Source organism: Dendrobates tinctorius, unplaced genomic scaffold, assembly GCF_039654945.1.
Source record: "Dendrobates tinctorius isolate UK_male_01 unplaced genomic scaffold, ASM3965494v1 ptg000008l, whole genome shotgun sequence".
NCBI classification, from domain to species: Eukaryota; Metazoa; Chordata; class Amphibia; order Anura; family Dendrobatidae; genus Dendrobates; species Dendrobates tinctorius.
Window position 1 is genome coordinate 17,615,104 of NW_027361676.1, and position 17,771 is coordinate 17,632,874.

Here is a 17,771-nt window from a genome sequence, read left to right on the forward strand (position 1 = left end):
TTGGGGGCTGCCTATTCCTTTGGGGTCTGCTCTGGGGCAGTTTAGTTTTCCCCTTTCTTTCTTTAGGCCTAGTTAATTCTCCGGCTGTGATCGAGGGGTCTAGGGCATCGTAGGAACCCCCCCACAGCTACTGCTAGTTGTGTTGATAGGTTCAGGGGTCTGCAATCTGATAGTTGCCAACTTCTCTGGTTTTCTGGACTTAGCTTGTATTTCTGCTTTTGCCTCCTATGGTGACTCATTCATAACAGACTCCACTCAGCCAGTCATCATCATCAGCCTCAGGTGTTTGATAATCAGGCTCACTACCTTTCTTTACCAGAAGAGGGAGTTCCTCGGGCCTCAGTAATGAAGGGGAAAATGAACTCTCAACAGTACCTCCCCCTTGAGGAGGGGTCACCGAACCCTCAACTACGCCACCAGGGCGATCAGGGTGAGCCCGATGAAAGGCACGCACCAATCTTTTGGCATGAATATCAGAGGCAGAGACCCAGGAATTATCCTCCTGACCATAACCCTTCCACTTAACCAAATACTGGAGTCTCCGTCTAGCCAGACGGGAATCCAGTACTTTCTCTACCTCATATTCCATGTTACCTTCAACCAATACAGGGTCTGGAGGTGCCACCCCCGGAACAACAGGTTCAACAAACCTCTTCAACAAAAATTTATGGAACACATTATGGATTTTAAATGTGACAGGAAGAGCCAAACGAAAAGAGACCGGATTAATAATCTCCACAATCTTGTAAGGTCCAATAAATCTAGGCTTAAACTTAGGAGAAGCCACCTTCATAGCAAGATTTTTTTGATGATAACCACACCATATCACCAACCTTAAACTGGGGACCAATGGTCCTATGTCGGTTGGAAAACCGCTGGGCCTTTTCCTGGGAGAGAGATAACTTATCCACCACTTGGTTCCAGATCTGGTGCATTCTCTCCACCACAATGTCAACACCTGGGCAGGCAGAGGGCTCCACCTGCCCTGAAGAAAATCGAGGATGAAACCCAAAGTTACAAAAGAAAGGTGACATCAAAGTGGCAGAACTAGCTCTATTATTTGAAGCAAATTCGGCCAAGGGCAAAAATGAAACCCAATCATCCTGATCAGCAGAAATAAAACATCTCAAATATGACTCCAAGGTCTGGTTTGTTCTCTCTGTCTGCCCATTGGTCTGAGGGTGAAAAGCAGAGGAGAAGGACAACTGAATTCCCAGCCTGGAACAGAAAGTTCTCCAAAATCTAGACACAAACTGGACTCCTCTGTCAGATACAATGTTCTCAGGAATCCCGTGCAAACGAACCACCTGTTGTAAAAACAGGGGCACCAACTCAGAGGAAGACGGCAACTTAGGGAGTGGTACAAGATGAACCATCTTAGAGAACCTATCACAAATCACCCAAATAAGTCATCCTTTGAGAGACAGGCATATCAGAGATGAAATCCATTGAAATATGGGTCCATGGCCTCTTGGAGACGGGCAAAGGCATCAACAACCCACTAGAGCGAGAACACGATTTAGACCGGGAGCACGTCCCACAGGACTGCACAAAATTCCTGACATCACGAGACAAGGAGGGCCACCAAAAAAACCGACTCACCAGATCTCTAGTACCAAAAATACCTGGATGACCAGCCAAAGCAGAGCAATGAACTTCAGACATCACTCTCTTCTTCCACTGGTCAGGAACATACAACTTTCCACTGGGACAACGCTCAGGTTTGTCCTCCTGGAACTCTTCCAGAGCACGTCTCAAATTGGGCGAGATGGCAGAAAGAACTACCCCTTCGCCTAAGATGGTAGCAGGCTTGGTCACCACAGGAGAATCAGCAAAGAAGCTCCTAGAGAGGGCGTCTGCCTTGACATTCTTCGTTCCAGGAAGAAAAGAAACCTCAAAATCAAAACGTGTAAAAAAACAAGGCCCACCTAGCCTGTCTAGGGTTCAAGCGCTTAGCCGACTCTAGGTAAATCAAATTCTTGTGGTCAGTGAGGACCACGACTTGATGCTTAGCTCCCTCCAACCAATGTCTCCACTCCTCAAATTCCCATTTCATGGCCAACAGTTCCCTATTCCCCACATCATAGTTACGTTCAGATGGAGAGAACTTTCGGGAAAAGAAAGCACAGGGATTCATTTTAGATGTTACAGGATCCTTTTGGGACAAAACAGCTCTGCACCAATCTCAGAAGCATCCACCTCTACCTGGAATGGAAGTGAGACATCAGGTTGCCGCAAAACCGGGGCGGAGGTGAATGTTCGCTTCAGCTCCTGAAAGGAAGAAACAGCTTCCGGAGACCAATTTAACACATCAGCACCCTTCTTAGTCAAATCAGTCAATGGCTTGGCAATACTAGAAAATTTTGCTATAAATTTCCGATAAAAATTAGCAAAATCCAAAAACTTCTGGAGGGCCTTCAAAGAAGTGGGCTGAACCCAATCGTAAATGGCCTGTACCTTGGCCGGGTCCACTTCAATAGTTGACGGGGACAAAATAAATCCCAAAAAAGAAATCCTCTGTACTCCAAAAAGGCATTTAGATCCTTTGACATACAGGGAATTCTCCCTCAAGATCCGGAACACAGTCCGAATATGTTCCACATGAGAATCCCAATCCTTGGAGAAGATCAAAATATCATCCAGATAGATAATCAAAAATTTATCGACAAAATCTCGGAAAATATCGTTCATGAAGCACTGGAAGACAGAAGGGGCATTAGTGAGCCCAAAAGGCATCACCAGGTACTCAAAATGTCCCTCCGGAGTATTAAACGCCGTCTTCCATTCATCCCCATGCTTAATGCGAATAAGATTATACGCCCCCTGAGGTCAAGCTTGGTAAACCAGCAAGCACCTTTAACTCTGGAGAATAGATCAGAAATCAGGGGTAACGGATACTGATATTTAACAGTAATTTTGTTGAGAGCACGATAATCAATACAAGGTCTTAATGATCCATCCTTTTTGGCTACAAAAAAAAACCGGCACCTAAAGGTGACGAGGATGGTCTAATATGACCCTTCTCCAACACCTCCTTAATATAGGATCGCATAGCCTCGTGCTCGGGTACAGATAAATTGAAGAGCCGACCCTTGGGAAATTTACACCCTGGGCTCAGTTCAATTGCACAGTCATAACTCCTATGAGGAGGCAGAGACGCAGACTCATTCTCACTAAATACATCATAAAAGTCCACCAAATAATCAGGAACATCATGCGACTGAGGAGAGGTGGAAAACACCGGAGCCTCACTAAAGGCACACCGACAACCCCAACTCACCACAGACACAGATTTCCAATCCAAAACTGGATTATGAATTTGTAACCAGGGAAACCCCAGAACCATAGTATCATGCAGATTATGCAGCACCAAAAATCTGCAATTTTCTTGATGGTCTGGGGCGACCCCGCATTACCACCTGGGTCCAAAACTGAGGTTTATTTTTAGCCAAAGGAGTAGCATCAATCCCCCTCAAAGGGATAGGCGTCTGCAGAGGTGTCATCGGAAATCCACAACGTTTAGCAAAATCCAAGTCCATTAGGTTTAGAGCTGCTCCCGAATCCACAAAAGCCTTGGCGGAAAATGTGGACAGGGAGCAGATCAGAGTAATTGCCAGAAGAAACTTAGGTTGAACACCCCCAACAGAAAACGTGTGTGCAAAGCGTTTCTCTTGTTTAGGACAGACAGAAATAATATGCAAGGAATCTCCACAGAAAAAACACAACTTATTACGCCTTCTGAACTCCTGACGCTGCTCTCTGGAAAAAACTATCACATTGCATAGGTTCAGACATTTGTTCAACAGGTGGCAACACCTCTCGTGCAGTTTTGCGTTCGCGCAAACGCCGATCAACCTGAATGGCTAATGACATAGAATCGTCAAGACCAGAGGGAACAGGAAATCCCACCATAGTATCTTTTACGGCTTCTGACAACCCCTTCCGAAAGAGAGCAGCCAAGGCATTATCATTCCAGGTAGTAAGTACTGCCCACTTTCGGAATTTTTGACAGTACAATTCTGCAGAATCACGGCCCTGGTTCAATGCCAGCAGGGTCTTTTCAGCCTGATCAATGGCATTAGGTTCGTCATACAACAACCCCAAGGCCTGAAAAAATGCGTTCACATTAGTCAGAATAGGATCATCTGGTTTCAAAGAAAACGCCCAATCCTGGGGATCGCCACGCAGCAAAGAGATGATATGGCGGGTGATTCTGTTATGAATGAGTCACCGTAGGAGGCAAAAACAGAAATACAAGCTAAGTCCAGAAAACCAGAGAAGTTGGCAACTATCAGATTGCAGACCCCTGAACCTATCAACACAACTAGCAGTAGCCGTGGGGGGTTCCTACGATGCCCTAGACCCCTCGATCACAGCCGGAGAATTAAATAGGCCTAAAGAAATAAAGGGGAAATCTAAACTGCCCCAGAGCAGACGCCAAAGCAATAGGCAGCCCCCAACATATAATGACGGTGAAGCAAGATGAAAACACTAACACAGACAGAAAGATAGACTGAGCAAAGACGGGGCCCAAAACTACCTAGATGGGAAAGGACAGGAAGGCTGCTGTCTGCAATCTGCCAAAACCCTATCAAAGACATAAGCCAACAAGCTGATATGAAAAAGGCCCTGAAGCAGCTAGGCTTTCCAAACTAATTCAGCACTCAGGTATTTTCAGAAGACAGAGCTAAAGGAATTCAGCACACCCCAGCAGGGAATGGCAGAAATCCAGAAAAACAAAGCAAAACAAAGTCAAAGCACCAATGCAAAAGGCCGAGCAGCAAACTTAGCTTTAGAGGAGCAGGAATTCAGACTGGTCTCCAAGGATCCCACAGAGAAATCACCCGCAGGGCAAAAGGGCGTCGGAAGCCTTATATCCAGTCAGTGACTCCACTCAGCCAGTCATCATCATCAGCCTCAGGTGTTTGATAATCAGGCTCACTACCTTTCTTTACCAGAAGAGGGAGTTCCTCGGGCCTCAGTAATGAAGGGGAAAATGAACTCACAACATTACCCGCTGTTTACCCTGGATACCAGCGTGTGCGCGCTGGGAGCTGGTATCCAAGATAAACAGTGGGTAACTAAGCATGCGCGGCGCTTAATTACCCGCTGTTTACCTTGGTTACCAGCTCCCAGCGTGAGCACGCTGGTATCCAGGGTACACAGCAGGTAACTAAGGGACGCGCGCGCTTAGTTACCCACTATTTACCCTAGTTACCAGCTTCCAGCGTCTGCTTACAGCGCTGGGAGCTCACTGATCGTTGGTCTCCCGCTGCTACGCGATGCGTGCTGGCCAGCGGGAGACCAACGATCAAAAAATGGCCCAGGACATTCCTTCACAATCAGCAATACCCGGCGGGGGGGCTGGTCGTTGATGCGTGCCACACACACACAGCGAGATCGCTGATGCGTCACTAAATCGGTGACGCATCAGCGATCTCGTTGGCTATCTCGCTTAGTGTGAAGTACCCTGAAGATGGATAGTCACAAAGCATCAAGCAAAGAAGAACTGCTTACATTTTTGTACCAGGAATGGCATAAGGTCTCCCAAAAGCAGTGTGAAAGATTGGTGGAAAGCATGCCAAGACGCATGAAAGCTGTGATTAAAAATCATGGTTATTCCACAAAATATTGATTTCTGAACTCTTCCCGAGTTAAAACACTAGTATTGTTGTTTCTAAATGATTATGAACTTGATTTCTTAGCATTATTTGAGGTCTGCAAGCACTGCATTTTTGTTCTTTTGACCACTTCTCATTTTCTGAAAATACAAAATTTAGTGCTTGGAAATTCAAAGACATGTTGTCAGTAGTTTATAGAATATAAGAGCAATTTACATTTTACTCAAATATACCTATAAAGAGAAAAATCAGACAAACTGAAAATTTTTCAGTGGTCTCTTAATTTTTGCCAGAGCTGTGTATGTTTGGTAACACAAAAGAAAACTATGAATGGACACAAAATATGGCAAAAATATTGTTTGATATACAAGTAAAATTGTCCGCTAATTTTGGTAAAATTCAAAATTTGCTTTCCAAATTGTAATAATTGTTCTGTTCTTATAAATTTTACAACTAGATTTTGATTGTATAAACTTTAATACCTGTAACCAGGTATGTGCCACATATCTTGATGGATATAGAGCTACAGCTGTATGTGCTGTTGGAGGACCAAGGTCCGCAGAGAAAGGAAGACGCACAGCAGAGAGCATTCTGAGACGGTAATAACTCTTATTTGCATATTTCTTAAAATGCATATTATACTTTTCCATCTTTATGTCCGGTATAATTCTACTCCACAACTTTTATTGTCTTTCTGCAAATAAAGTTTGGCCTTTAATTTAAGATAGTGTCCTTGGAAGATCATATACTGTTGTTTCCTATTTTGACCTTGCAGCACCTGGATTGTGGTTTACCTACATAGGCCAGACAAGCAGACTTTCCTAAAAGGTTGACCTGTGATGATTATTGCTACTTTCCTGTTTGTTTCTTCTTTTTTAGAACTCGAGAAATGTTTACACAGGTTGGTTTGGAGGATTATAGTTCAGTGCATTTGCAGATTATTGGTGCTGAAGATGTGTATGGGCCAAACGCCAGAGGCAAGGAGGTAAGGATTTCCAGGTTGTGTGTGCATTCTGTAAATTACTGTGTTGGGGATAGTAAAATATCTTCAAGATTAACAGGGCTTTATAAATGCCAGATTATCAAATGTTTAGGCATACTAGATTTTTCACTGTCATGTACAGCATTTTCTGCTCCCCAGTGAGTACTGCCAGGTGCTCCCATTTGATAGCCGAAAAACGTTATTCAATTGTTCCCTCAATTTAGCCATTCACTTGAATGAGGAAAACAGAGGCTAGAAAATGAATTCTTTAACTTTGTTTGACCTACCTACTGGCACTTTCCATCCTTATATCTGGAAGAAATACTTTTTTATGGACCTTTTATGGATAGTAATACAGAATCCCGATCTTTATTAAAAAAAAAAAATGTAAAATTGGTAATCTTTCAATTTGCACAGTGGCCACTGGGGCTTATTTAGACTCCTACTCCTTGTGTTTCCAGCAAGGCTTCTTATGGGCAGAGGCAGGATTGCAATGCCAAGGAAAACCTCTATACACACCCGATGACACAGGAGCCACTATTCACAGTAGGCAATGTCACAGCTTACCCTGATCCAACGTCCATAAAAATGACCTTGGCACACTCTGCTTAAATTCTTCTATGTAAAAGATAGGGTTGGGATCTGTTCTTTGTGGCTAATGTACACATTGATTTTTCTGAACAGGAAGTCTAAAGAAGCCCTAATGGTCAGTGTGAAAACTTTGTGATTCCTATATTGTATTTTTAACAGTTTGTGATATGGAAAATAAAAGATGAAAAACTAAAAAAATTGAAAAACAATAAGAAATGCATATAAAAAAAAAATTTAAGCTTAGCTAATTTTGTAATGACAGTTTCCCTTTAAAACACAATTCCAGCGGGGGGGGGGTTGTTTGTTTTTTTTTTAATTTAATCTCTGGAGTGTTGCTTAAAATGTAAGTCCCCTAACTCCTGTCTGATCACTTTCTGGTATTTTCATCTGTTTTCGCCACCGCTCCAGTCCGTCTCCTGCAGTTTGTGACTTGTCGGTTGCTCCAGCGTTTCATGGAGCGCGCCGGAGGTCACTAATCAATGTGACTCTATGAGAGCCTTGTTCTGGCCTCATTCTGCCTCTCATAGACTTTCATTGAGAGCTTGTTACGTAGCTTCTGTGTTCGGTCCACCCAGAAGCTACACTCACAAAATAGTAACACGTACTGGACCGGCGCCGAAAAACAGTTACGTTGCCGGATGGTGAGTTTATGACTGGGGGCAGGTAGCTTACATTTAAAGCACCACTCCAGCGGTGGGGAAAAAAAAACGCTTGAGAAGTGCTTTAAATTGGCTCATAACTTATGTTAAACTAGTTGGCCTCTTTTATCTTCTAAGCAGATGTGTTGGGGAAATGAGTTTGTAGCTTTTACTAACACAAAAGTATTACAGGTTCTGCTTTTGCACTTCTTGGTACAAATTTCCTCACCGAATTCTCAGATGTCCTATTTTCTAAATCGCTGCTGGTGGAGGAGCATATGATCAGACCTGTAATTCAGCCTCTCCGATTGAAAAGATGGTGTTCAATTAGAGGAGGCCTATGGACCGGTCTGGTCACATGCTCCTCCATCAAAATCCATTTTATGGACAGAAATATTGTGCAGTCTGTGAGAACTGCACTTACAAGCGCAAGATGAGAATCGGTAATATTAATAATAAAAGCTACAAAATTGTGACCCGGTCACATCTGCTAAAATAAAGTGGGCAAACTGTATATTATAAATAAATATGATATTATTGCATGATCTGCTGTGTAAAATACAAGCCTCATGCTTTTCTGTGCTTTTAGTAATACTCTGACACATTTCAGCTTGCTCGGGAAGCCGTCATTTGGCTTGGTGTTCATCACAAGCAGAAAAAAGCTCTAGAAATCTTTGCACGGGAGATTGCACCTGCAGGCACTGGAATGGGTAAATGTATTACTACTATTCATGTTATCTAATTAAATGAGTTGTCCCATTTCAGAAAAGTTTTTACAATAAGCTCCATTAGTAGTATAGTGGTTAGTAAAGCACAGTTTTGTTATTTACTACTATTGGAACTTATAGGATTTTTTTTTCTGAAAGGGGACAACCCTTTTAACAATATAGTTGAAAAGTGTAAACACTAAACCAATTTCTACATTTGACTGTGCACTGATTAAACTGCATTGAAGGGGCCCAAAAATCTTACTGTAATTTGAATTTTGCGACAAAAAAGTATATAGTTTTATCACAAATTATTGTTTTGCAGACTGATTTTTGGCCATGTCGCTTGTACAAATAATACAAATATGCCCCAGTATATCAAGACCAGAAATGTTCCCACTGGTCTTTATGAGGGAGCGTGTTGGAGTCAGAGGCTTCTGGTTCATTAAGTGCCGCATGCCTGTGCATGAATTCAGAGCATTTGACTAGTGATATGCACCACTAAGATTTTTGGCATACGGTACACTACTGCTCATCATGAACTAGACTAGCTGTGGCATCGCACCCCAGGTCTACCCGTTTCAGTGAAACTGGAGTGAAAATTCCCCCAAAAATGTACGCAACTCCATGTGATTTCTAGCGTAATCTCTTTGATGAAAAGGGGCCTTGGTTTGAACCAAACATTGAATTACAAAACTGCAGCAATTTATTGTAAATTAGTTTCCATTTTTTTCTGTGCAATTATTGACGAGAGATGGTTGAACCTGAACGGTAAAGTTCGTGATCTGTTCTGAACACCTACTGTTCAGGCACGGACTTCACCAGGAAGTCTGTGTTACTGTTCTGTGTCGACACCCCAAACTCCGGGTTTTCTCACACTGTCATCTATTCTGATCGGTGGTAAGATTATTACCACCAATCAGAGCTGCAGCTCTCCCTGTCAGATGACTGCAGGAGCAAGCAGTTGTGACCGGAGGAAAAAGGTTTACCTATGGTCACAGGCATCGGCTGATGGGACTACTACTCCCATTAAACTATGCCTACTGATGCTAATAACAGTGAGAGCAGGCAGCGGCTGATTGGAATATTCATCTGCCAGTTCCTGTGCTATAAATAAATGGTAAAAAAAAATGATGTGGGTTCCCCTGTATTTTTGATAACCAGCCAGGTAAATCTGACAGCTGTGTGCTGCAACTCTCAACTGCCAGCTTTAGCAAGGCTAGATATCAAGAATAGAAGGGTCCCCACATAGTTTTTTTACATAATTAAAAAAACAATGGTGTGGGATCATACCTATTTTTGACAACTAGCCAAGTTAAAGCAGACAGCTGGGGACTGGTATTCTCAGGCTGGTAAGGGGCCATGGATATTGCCCCCCCAGCTTAAAAATAGCAGCCCACTGCCACCACAGAAAAGGCATATCTACTATCAATTTGACCTTATCTTCCCACTTGCCCTGATGCTGCAAAATGCAGTAGTTACTTTGTAAAAGGGCAGTGTTTGCTTTTTGCCATCTAGAGCTACTGAGGGAGTTTCCACTGTGTGCATGATGTTTTATGTACTATTTAGTGATGGTTAAAAATATGTATGCTGCTGTCAACTACATATTAGGCACTTTGGCAATTTGCATAAGAAAGTTGTCAAAACAGCCTTTGCAGCGACAGAGAGCAGTCTTTCTCTACCACCAGTGAATGCGGTCATAATCATGATTGCTAAACTTTTTTTTTCTGGTCAGTGAAATCAGAAATCACAGATGGCCTCAAATCTTTACAGAATTAAATTCTGCCCTTTTTAAAGACCACGTTCCAATGTCACACCCTTTAAATGCCTCAACATAATGCTCTTGATATACAGAGAGTCCAAAATTAAAGAGGATGCCCCGTAATCACTGGAGATTTAAAACCCTATTTGGCTGGTTTTATTTCTTTTGTATCTCTTATTTTCTTCGCTTCATTACAATTTCATTATTATCTGTAAGGGTACACCTAGCGACTCACCAGCGATCCCGACCAGCGATATGACGCGGTCAGGATCGCTGATGAATCGCTAGGTGGTCGCTAGTGAGCTGCCACTCAGGCAGATCTCACCAGCGACATCGCTAGGGACAGGGATCGCTACTTACCTGTCAGACGCTGCGATCCTGCATCCTCCCGCCCGGCTCCACGCGCCGCTCGTCGTCACAGCAGGAAGCGCCGCAGGAAGCTGACGACAAGAAATGGTCCAGCAGCTTCTCGCGCGATCAGCGATAACCAGCGGGGGAGCCGGTCGGAGGTAAGTATCACATGCAGCGATATCGCTAGCAATATCGCTGTAACGTCACAAAATCGGTGACTTTACAGCGATATTGCTAGCATTATCGCAGTGTGTAACGGGGGCTTAAATATGATTAGCAATAATATTTTTGAACATGACCTTTTAAAGTATGATAGTCCTGAACTGTGAAGATACCGAGATGGATGTGTTTTTGTACTTAAAGTTTTATTTACACAAGAGAGTTCAATCAATGGTCAAATGCTTTAAATTAACACAATGAATGTTCCTGTCATTTCTCATTTACATAACGTCATGCTCATGAGTTTAGTTAATCTACCACCAAAATCCCAAAGCATATTAAGAGTTTATGGTCTCAGAATAAATGCAGAGCTTGCACTATATATATATTTTTGTATCCTTTACAGTTAGAATGCTTAACAGGGTGCATAAAGGTAGAGCCATTTGTTCCATTTTATAGATTCATCTAAGGGGTTGTATGGCTTTGTGCAGACTTTCACCCTGATGCTAGTGATTACAGCAAGATTACAATCCCATGTCCTATTGTGTGGGCACAGTGCTCTGTAAATATACTATGCTGAGCTTAATGGGATCTTCTCATGTTCTATCTTCACCACTCCATAACTAGGCTGCGAGAGTAGGCGCTTTAGACTTTATTTTTATGGATATCTCTATGTACCAGTACTCACACATAGATATTTAATCAGATAGCTTGACTCGATTACAAGAAGGACATACGAAGATTCCATAAGATTGGTTATTTTCAAACTGAATTATTGTAGTTCTGCACATATACAGTAGACAAAAGACTATTCTGAACCTGAAATGTAAGATATGAACATCATTACATGTCTGACACACTCAGAATGAGGAAGATGAAGGGAGGGGTTACATTCATCAGCACTAGGGAGGCAGACAGGGAGAGAGGGAGCAGACTTCAAAAAGTCAAAACTTATTGCATTGTAACACAACAGAAACAATATAATTCAATACTGTATGATTCCCAAGTCGTGGAATATGACTGCTCCCCAATGATTGGCATGGCTGCTCCGCTGGACCAAGCTGTAAGCTCTATGATGCAATAGCAGAAGCAGCTTTTCCTCTGCAGTAACGAAAGAGTGCTCAGACAGTGAAGTTGTACTGTATCAGTTGGCTCCAGAAATCTGGGTAGCTTCAAAGCAGGACATGTAAGTGCAGCTCAAAAGAGCTTGTAAGCATTGTGTTCCAGGCCTAGGATACTGGCCTCTGCAGAATCAGAAGAGCTTTGGCGTACTGAAGATGGCCATATCCAGTAACCTGACCAGCTTCAGGGCAGCAGTTGTAAGTTCTAAAGAAAAGAGCTTGTAAGCATTGTGTTCCATGCCTAGGATACTGGCCTCTGCAGCATCAGAAGAGCTTTGGCGTACTGAAGATGGCCATATCCAGTAACCTGACCAGCTTCAGGGCAGCAGTTGTAAGTTCTAAAGAAAAGAGCTTGTAAGCATTGTGTTCCATGCCTAGGATACTGGCCTCTGCAGCATCAGAAGAGCTTTGGCGTACTGAAGATGGCCATATCCAGTAACCTGACCAGCTTCAGGGCAGCAGTTGTAAGTTCTAAAGAAAAGAGCTTGTAAGCATTGTGTTCCATGCCTAGGATACTGGCCTCTGCAGCATCAGAAGAGCTTTGGCGTACTGAAGATGGCCATATCCAGTAACCTGACCAGCTTCAGGGCAGCAGTTGTAAGTTCTAAAGAAAAGAGCTTGCTAGCTTGCACTTTTTCCTTAGACCAACCACCTCTGATATTCCACAGCGGTGACTGGAAATCTATGCAATAATCAATAAACAATATAATTAAAAATCTATCCATTTTTGAGGATTTTTAATAAATTGCATATTTGCTTGTTTTTACAAGAACATTGCAGTTTTTCAAAAACTGGAGAATAATTCCTTACAGGAGTTATCCGGGACTACAGTATTTTTTTTTTTTTTTTTTTTCACATGGAGCTAAGAATTGACCGTCAAGTACGATATTTCTGCTGCTTCATTCAACCGACAGCCAACAAAGAAGCTCTTACTCTTCCGGGTTGCTTTGTCAACGGTGGGTGACTGCTGACTTCATTCTGATTGACAGCCGGTTGTCCACAATTAAGCAGCGGGGAGTCGGCTGTCAATCCTCATAACATCGACAATCCCGCCATATCAGCAGAGCGGAAGAGCAGACATTGACCTGTTGACGTAATGTCACCAGAAGCCTCAGAAGCTCTGGCAGTAGTGGTTCATGACCGTGCTGAGCCTGCAGTCATCAGCGCCAGGCACAACAAGCAGGTAGTTGGCAATCACCTGCCTGTAAATTCTTACACCCATAAGGAAAAATTAACATGATCCTGGATAACCCCTTTAACATTTTTGAGTTACCGTAAATTGTCTGGACCGGAACGGGTTAAATTCTGTTGACTTCAATTACTGTTCTACTTTCTGATATAAAACGGCATCAGACCTTTTCGAAGTTCAACATACAAAATAATCAAATCATTTCTCGAACATGAAAGCGTCAAGATCTGCTTTTCGTTTTCTTAGGCTAGTTTTATAGTTGTGTTGCCCTACTGTAACACCGAAGGCTTCAGAGCTTTGTCAGAATGGTGAATTATTCTTATAAAGCATTTAGATTTATTTCTTGCTATGAAAATATCAAAGAACTTTAGAAAATAATAAAAAGATGTGGGTGGTTTTAATTTTATTTTTTTTTGCATTGAAATTGGTTGATTACCTTTTTTATGTTATCAAAATTGTAAAAAAGTATCTGCAAGCCTTCACAGGGCATAGGGTGTGTGTGAGCAAGTGACCTGCAATTCACATTGCGATGACCCCCATTTGACTCCACAATGGCAGCTGGTTAGTGTAGTTTGAGATTTCAAAGTGCTCCGTTATTTATAAATATTATGACTGATAACAAGTACATATCAAGTTAAAGACTCTTTGCAAAAGAAGTCATAAGTTTAACGGTTTGACCTACTCCCTGTTTGACCCCATTCTTACAGATAATGGCTCGCAATGTCAAGACCTTTCCTAAGCAACAAGGGCAATGGCTTGGTGACAGTGTATTTCCCTATACATGTCATCAAAACAACACTGCTGACGGAAAGAGATATGGATCCGTTCTAACTTGAGACCTTCACTTTCCCACAGTTCGGCATTATAATATATGATAAGGATGTGAAATGTGGAGCAACCACTTTCATGGGATTTGCTATACATGCTCTTAGCCTGCACTATATAAGTATAATAGTCAGAAGTATTGGTATAATAATGACTATTACTCACCTTATTCAGTATTGCTGGTCCTGCAGCAATGACATCGCTTACATCATTCATGTGACTGCAGCAGCCAATTACATACCTCAGCTGTGATGCTTGCATGTATGGCACATGACCATGGAGGCTGGCGAGCGGCTATAGAGGTCCAGTGAATGTTATCGCTGCAGGGACCTGCAGAGCGCTGATGGTAGTCCGCAATGTGCCTAATAATCCTTTTATATCCTTTGGGCTTCATCTGACTTTGACAGTGTTGTTGACACTTAAAGAGGTTGTCTGACCCCGAAATCCAATTTTTTTTTTATCTTATAGGTAGATGGTTGTCCCAGCATAGGGGAAGGAATTTTTTTTCCCTATGGAGAAAATTGGCTTCTACTCTGTGGTTTTTTTTGCCTTCCCCAGGATCAACAATGCAGAACAGCTGCACTAAAAAATAGGCTGAACTAGATGGACATAAGGTCTTCCTTCAGCCTTCAAAACTATGTTACTATGTTAAGCTAATCTGTTCTGTATTTGATATTGAACACCCCTATAAATTTTGTTTTTTGTTTCTGACTTTCATTCCTTCTGAATTTCACTTCATTCCCCTGCACCCACTTTGTTTACCTGGGGCTCCACCAAACTGACGCTCCCTATGCTTTATTATCTAACCTTACAGCCAGAGCTGGCCCCGCCCGGCCTCAGTGTCCAGCACCGCTCTCTGCTCACTCATTGGCTGTCTGTAATCTGCCCCTGCGCTGACCTATGACATCACTGCAGTATTGGAAATAACAGAACAGTGATCTTGTATCTGTGGAAAGCAGCAGAATCACACACTTCACATCCCCAGTGGTGACAGAGCTTCACATGTTTCCACATCACATCCACAGTGATGACAGAGCTTCACATGTTTCCACATCACATCCACAGTGGTGACAGAGCTTCACATGTCTCCACATCATATCCACAGTGGTGACAGAGCTTCACATGTTCCCCACACCACATCCACAGGGGAGACAGAGCTTCACATGTCCCCACATCACATCCACAGTGATGACAGAGCTTCACATGTTTCCACATCACATCCACAGTGGTGACAGAGCTTCACATGTCTCCACATCATATCCACAGTGGTGACAGAGCTTCACATGTTCCCCACACCACATCCACAGGGGAGACAGAGCTTCACATGTCCCCCACACCACATCCACAGGGGAGACAGAGCTTCACATGTCTCCATATCACATCCACAGTGGTGACAGAGCTTCACTTGTTCCCACATCACATCCACAGTGGTGACAGAGCTTCACATGTCCCCCACATCACATCCACAGTGATGACAGAGCTTCACATGTTCCCACATCACATCCACAGTGGTGACAGAGCTTCACATGTCCTCACATCACATCCACAGTGGTGATAGAGCTTCACATGTCTCCATATCACATCCACAGTGGTGACAGAGCTTCACATGTCCCCACATCACATCCACAGTGGTAATAGAGCTTCACATGTCCTCACATCACATCCACAGTGGTGACAGAGCTTCACATGTCTCCATATCACATCCACAGTGGTGACAGAGCTTCACATGTCTCCACATCATATCCACATCTCTGACAGACCATCACATGTCTCCCACATCACATTCACAATGATGATAGAGCTTCACACCTACATCACATTCACAATGATGATAGAGCTTCACATGTCCCCACATCACATCCACAGTGGTGATAGAGCTTCACATGTCCTCACATCACATCCACAGTGGTGACAGAGCTTCACATGTCCCCCACATCACATCCACAGTGATGATAGAGCTTCACATGTCCCCACATCACATCCACAGTGATGATAGAGCTTCACATGTCCCCACATCACATCCACAGTGGTGATAGAGCTTCACATGTCCCCACATCACATCCACAGTGGTGATAGAGCTTCACATGTCCCCACATCACATCCCCAGTGGTGACAGAGCTTCACATGTTTCCCACATCACATTCACAGTGGTGTTAGAGCTTCACATGTCCCCACATCACATTCACAGTGGTGTTAGAGCTTCACATGTCCCCACATCACATCCACATTTCTGACAGACCATCACATGTCTCCCACATCACATTCACAGTGATGGAGCTTCACATCTCCTCACATCACGTCCACAGTGGTGAAAGAACAAACCTGGACAACCCCTTTAATAGGAACAGGGTGTGATCCAGATAGTTGTTCCCATCTTCTTGGTGCAGGTGAGAAGGACACAGTTCAGTCATTAGCTTGCTCTCTACATGGCGGTTTCTAGTCCTTTCATCTGGGTTTTTATACAAATTGTGTGCTATTTATCAAAACTTTCATGCCAAAATTTTGGCATAAAAGATTTCAAAAGTTGCAAAATTTAGGCACAACTTGAACTTGCGCCCAAATTTTGTGACTTTTGGTGTTTTCAAGCCAGTTTCTCCTAGCTCTGCCAAAATGGGCGGAGCTGGGGTGGGACACCACAGCTTGTTTAATTCATGACAACGAATGTGGTGTTTTCTACTCCAGAAATATCACTCCAGTACCTGACTGGAATAAGATTTCTGGGGTGGTGCATGACATTAATGATTCATAAATCGGGAACGTGTGACTCCAGCACACCTTGTCAAGACCGGTGTGAACTACCCCGATCTTGATGAACTGGCCCTTTGCATTTTCTATAATAATCTTCCAAGAAAAACAAAACCGAAAAGAAGAAATTCTCTAGGGGCCCTAAATGCTCAAACTGGTCTCAGGATGTGGGTAGCGTCAGTGGCAGCAGTGGGCCATCTATGCAAAACCAACTGAATATACATTTTTATTGCTTTCTTGGATTTCAACAAAGAGTTGTCTGAGACTAGAAAAGATATGACTTCAAAAGAAGAGATCTAAGCTTCAATATGAGACAGTCTACAAATACTGCCACAGATCCTTTTACTAATCTTAGGCCGGGATCACGCATGCGAGAAACACGGCAGAGTTTCACATGTTAATAACCAGCACTGCCGCCGGCATTCAAAGCGGAGCGTGCGGCCACATAGCAATACATGGAGCCGCACGCTCCGATCCCGAGTGCCGGCGGCAGTGCCGGGTATTAACATGCGAGACTCGGCCGTGTTTCTCGCATGTGTGATCCCGGCCTTAAGGCTAAGTGCACACGTTGCAGAAAATTTCTGCTCAAAAACCTGAATCCCCTCCCAGAAACCGCACCTATTTTTCCCGCGGCGGTTTTGCGCGGTTTTGATGCGGTTTTTTCCGCAGCAGTTTCAAACCGCATGGAGGAAGCCAAAACCGCGGAAAAATCCGCAAAATTAATGAGCATGCTGCGGTTTTTACCGTGATGCGGTTTTTTTCGCGGTAAAAAACGCATCAATGTGCACAAAAAGTGCAAAATGCATAGAAATGACTGGGAAGCTTATTTTTAGCGGTTTTATAGTGAAAACCGTGGTAAAAACCGCTAAAAAAACGCTGTGTGTGAACACAGCCTTAGGCAACCTTCTGGTTCTACAGTCGTCAGTGTCATTTATATTATTGGTTGTATGTGAGCTGATCCTTACCGTTCTGACCTGTCAGAAGTTTCCTAAAACAAGGTTTAACATCTTCACCTCATTTGTTTTTTTGCTCTTCTATTAGATGTTTGAATTTTTAGATCAAATTATCTAACATGCATAC

The 17,771-nt window shown here is 43.1% G+C and overlaps 1 protein-coding gene across 3 annotated transcripts in view; it reads left to right on the top strand.

The window, feature by feature from the left end:
* The window catches only part of LOC141090646 (uncharacterized), a 149,856-nt gene that overhangs the window by 93,634 nt on the left and 38,451 nt on the right, over positions 1 to 17,771 (top strand). For all 3 annotated transcript variants that reach the window (XR_012232418.1, XM_073576400.1, XM_073576401.1), the window contains 3 exons: positions 6,114 to 6,220; positions 6,501 to 6,606; positions 8,443 to 8,542. Coding sequence is in view for 2 of the 3 variants with exons in the window: in XM_073576400.1 (XP_073432501.1) it covers positions 6,114 to 6,220; positions 6,501 to 6,606; positions 8,443 to 8,542 (313 nt within the window). In the remaining variant the exon portion in view is untranslated. The remainder of the gene's footprint in view (positions 1 to 6,113; positions 6,221 to 6,500; positions 6,607 to 8,442; positions 8,543 to 17,771) is intronic.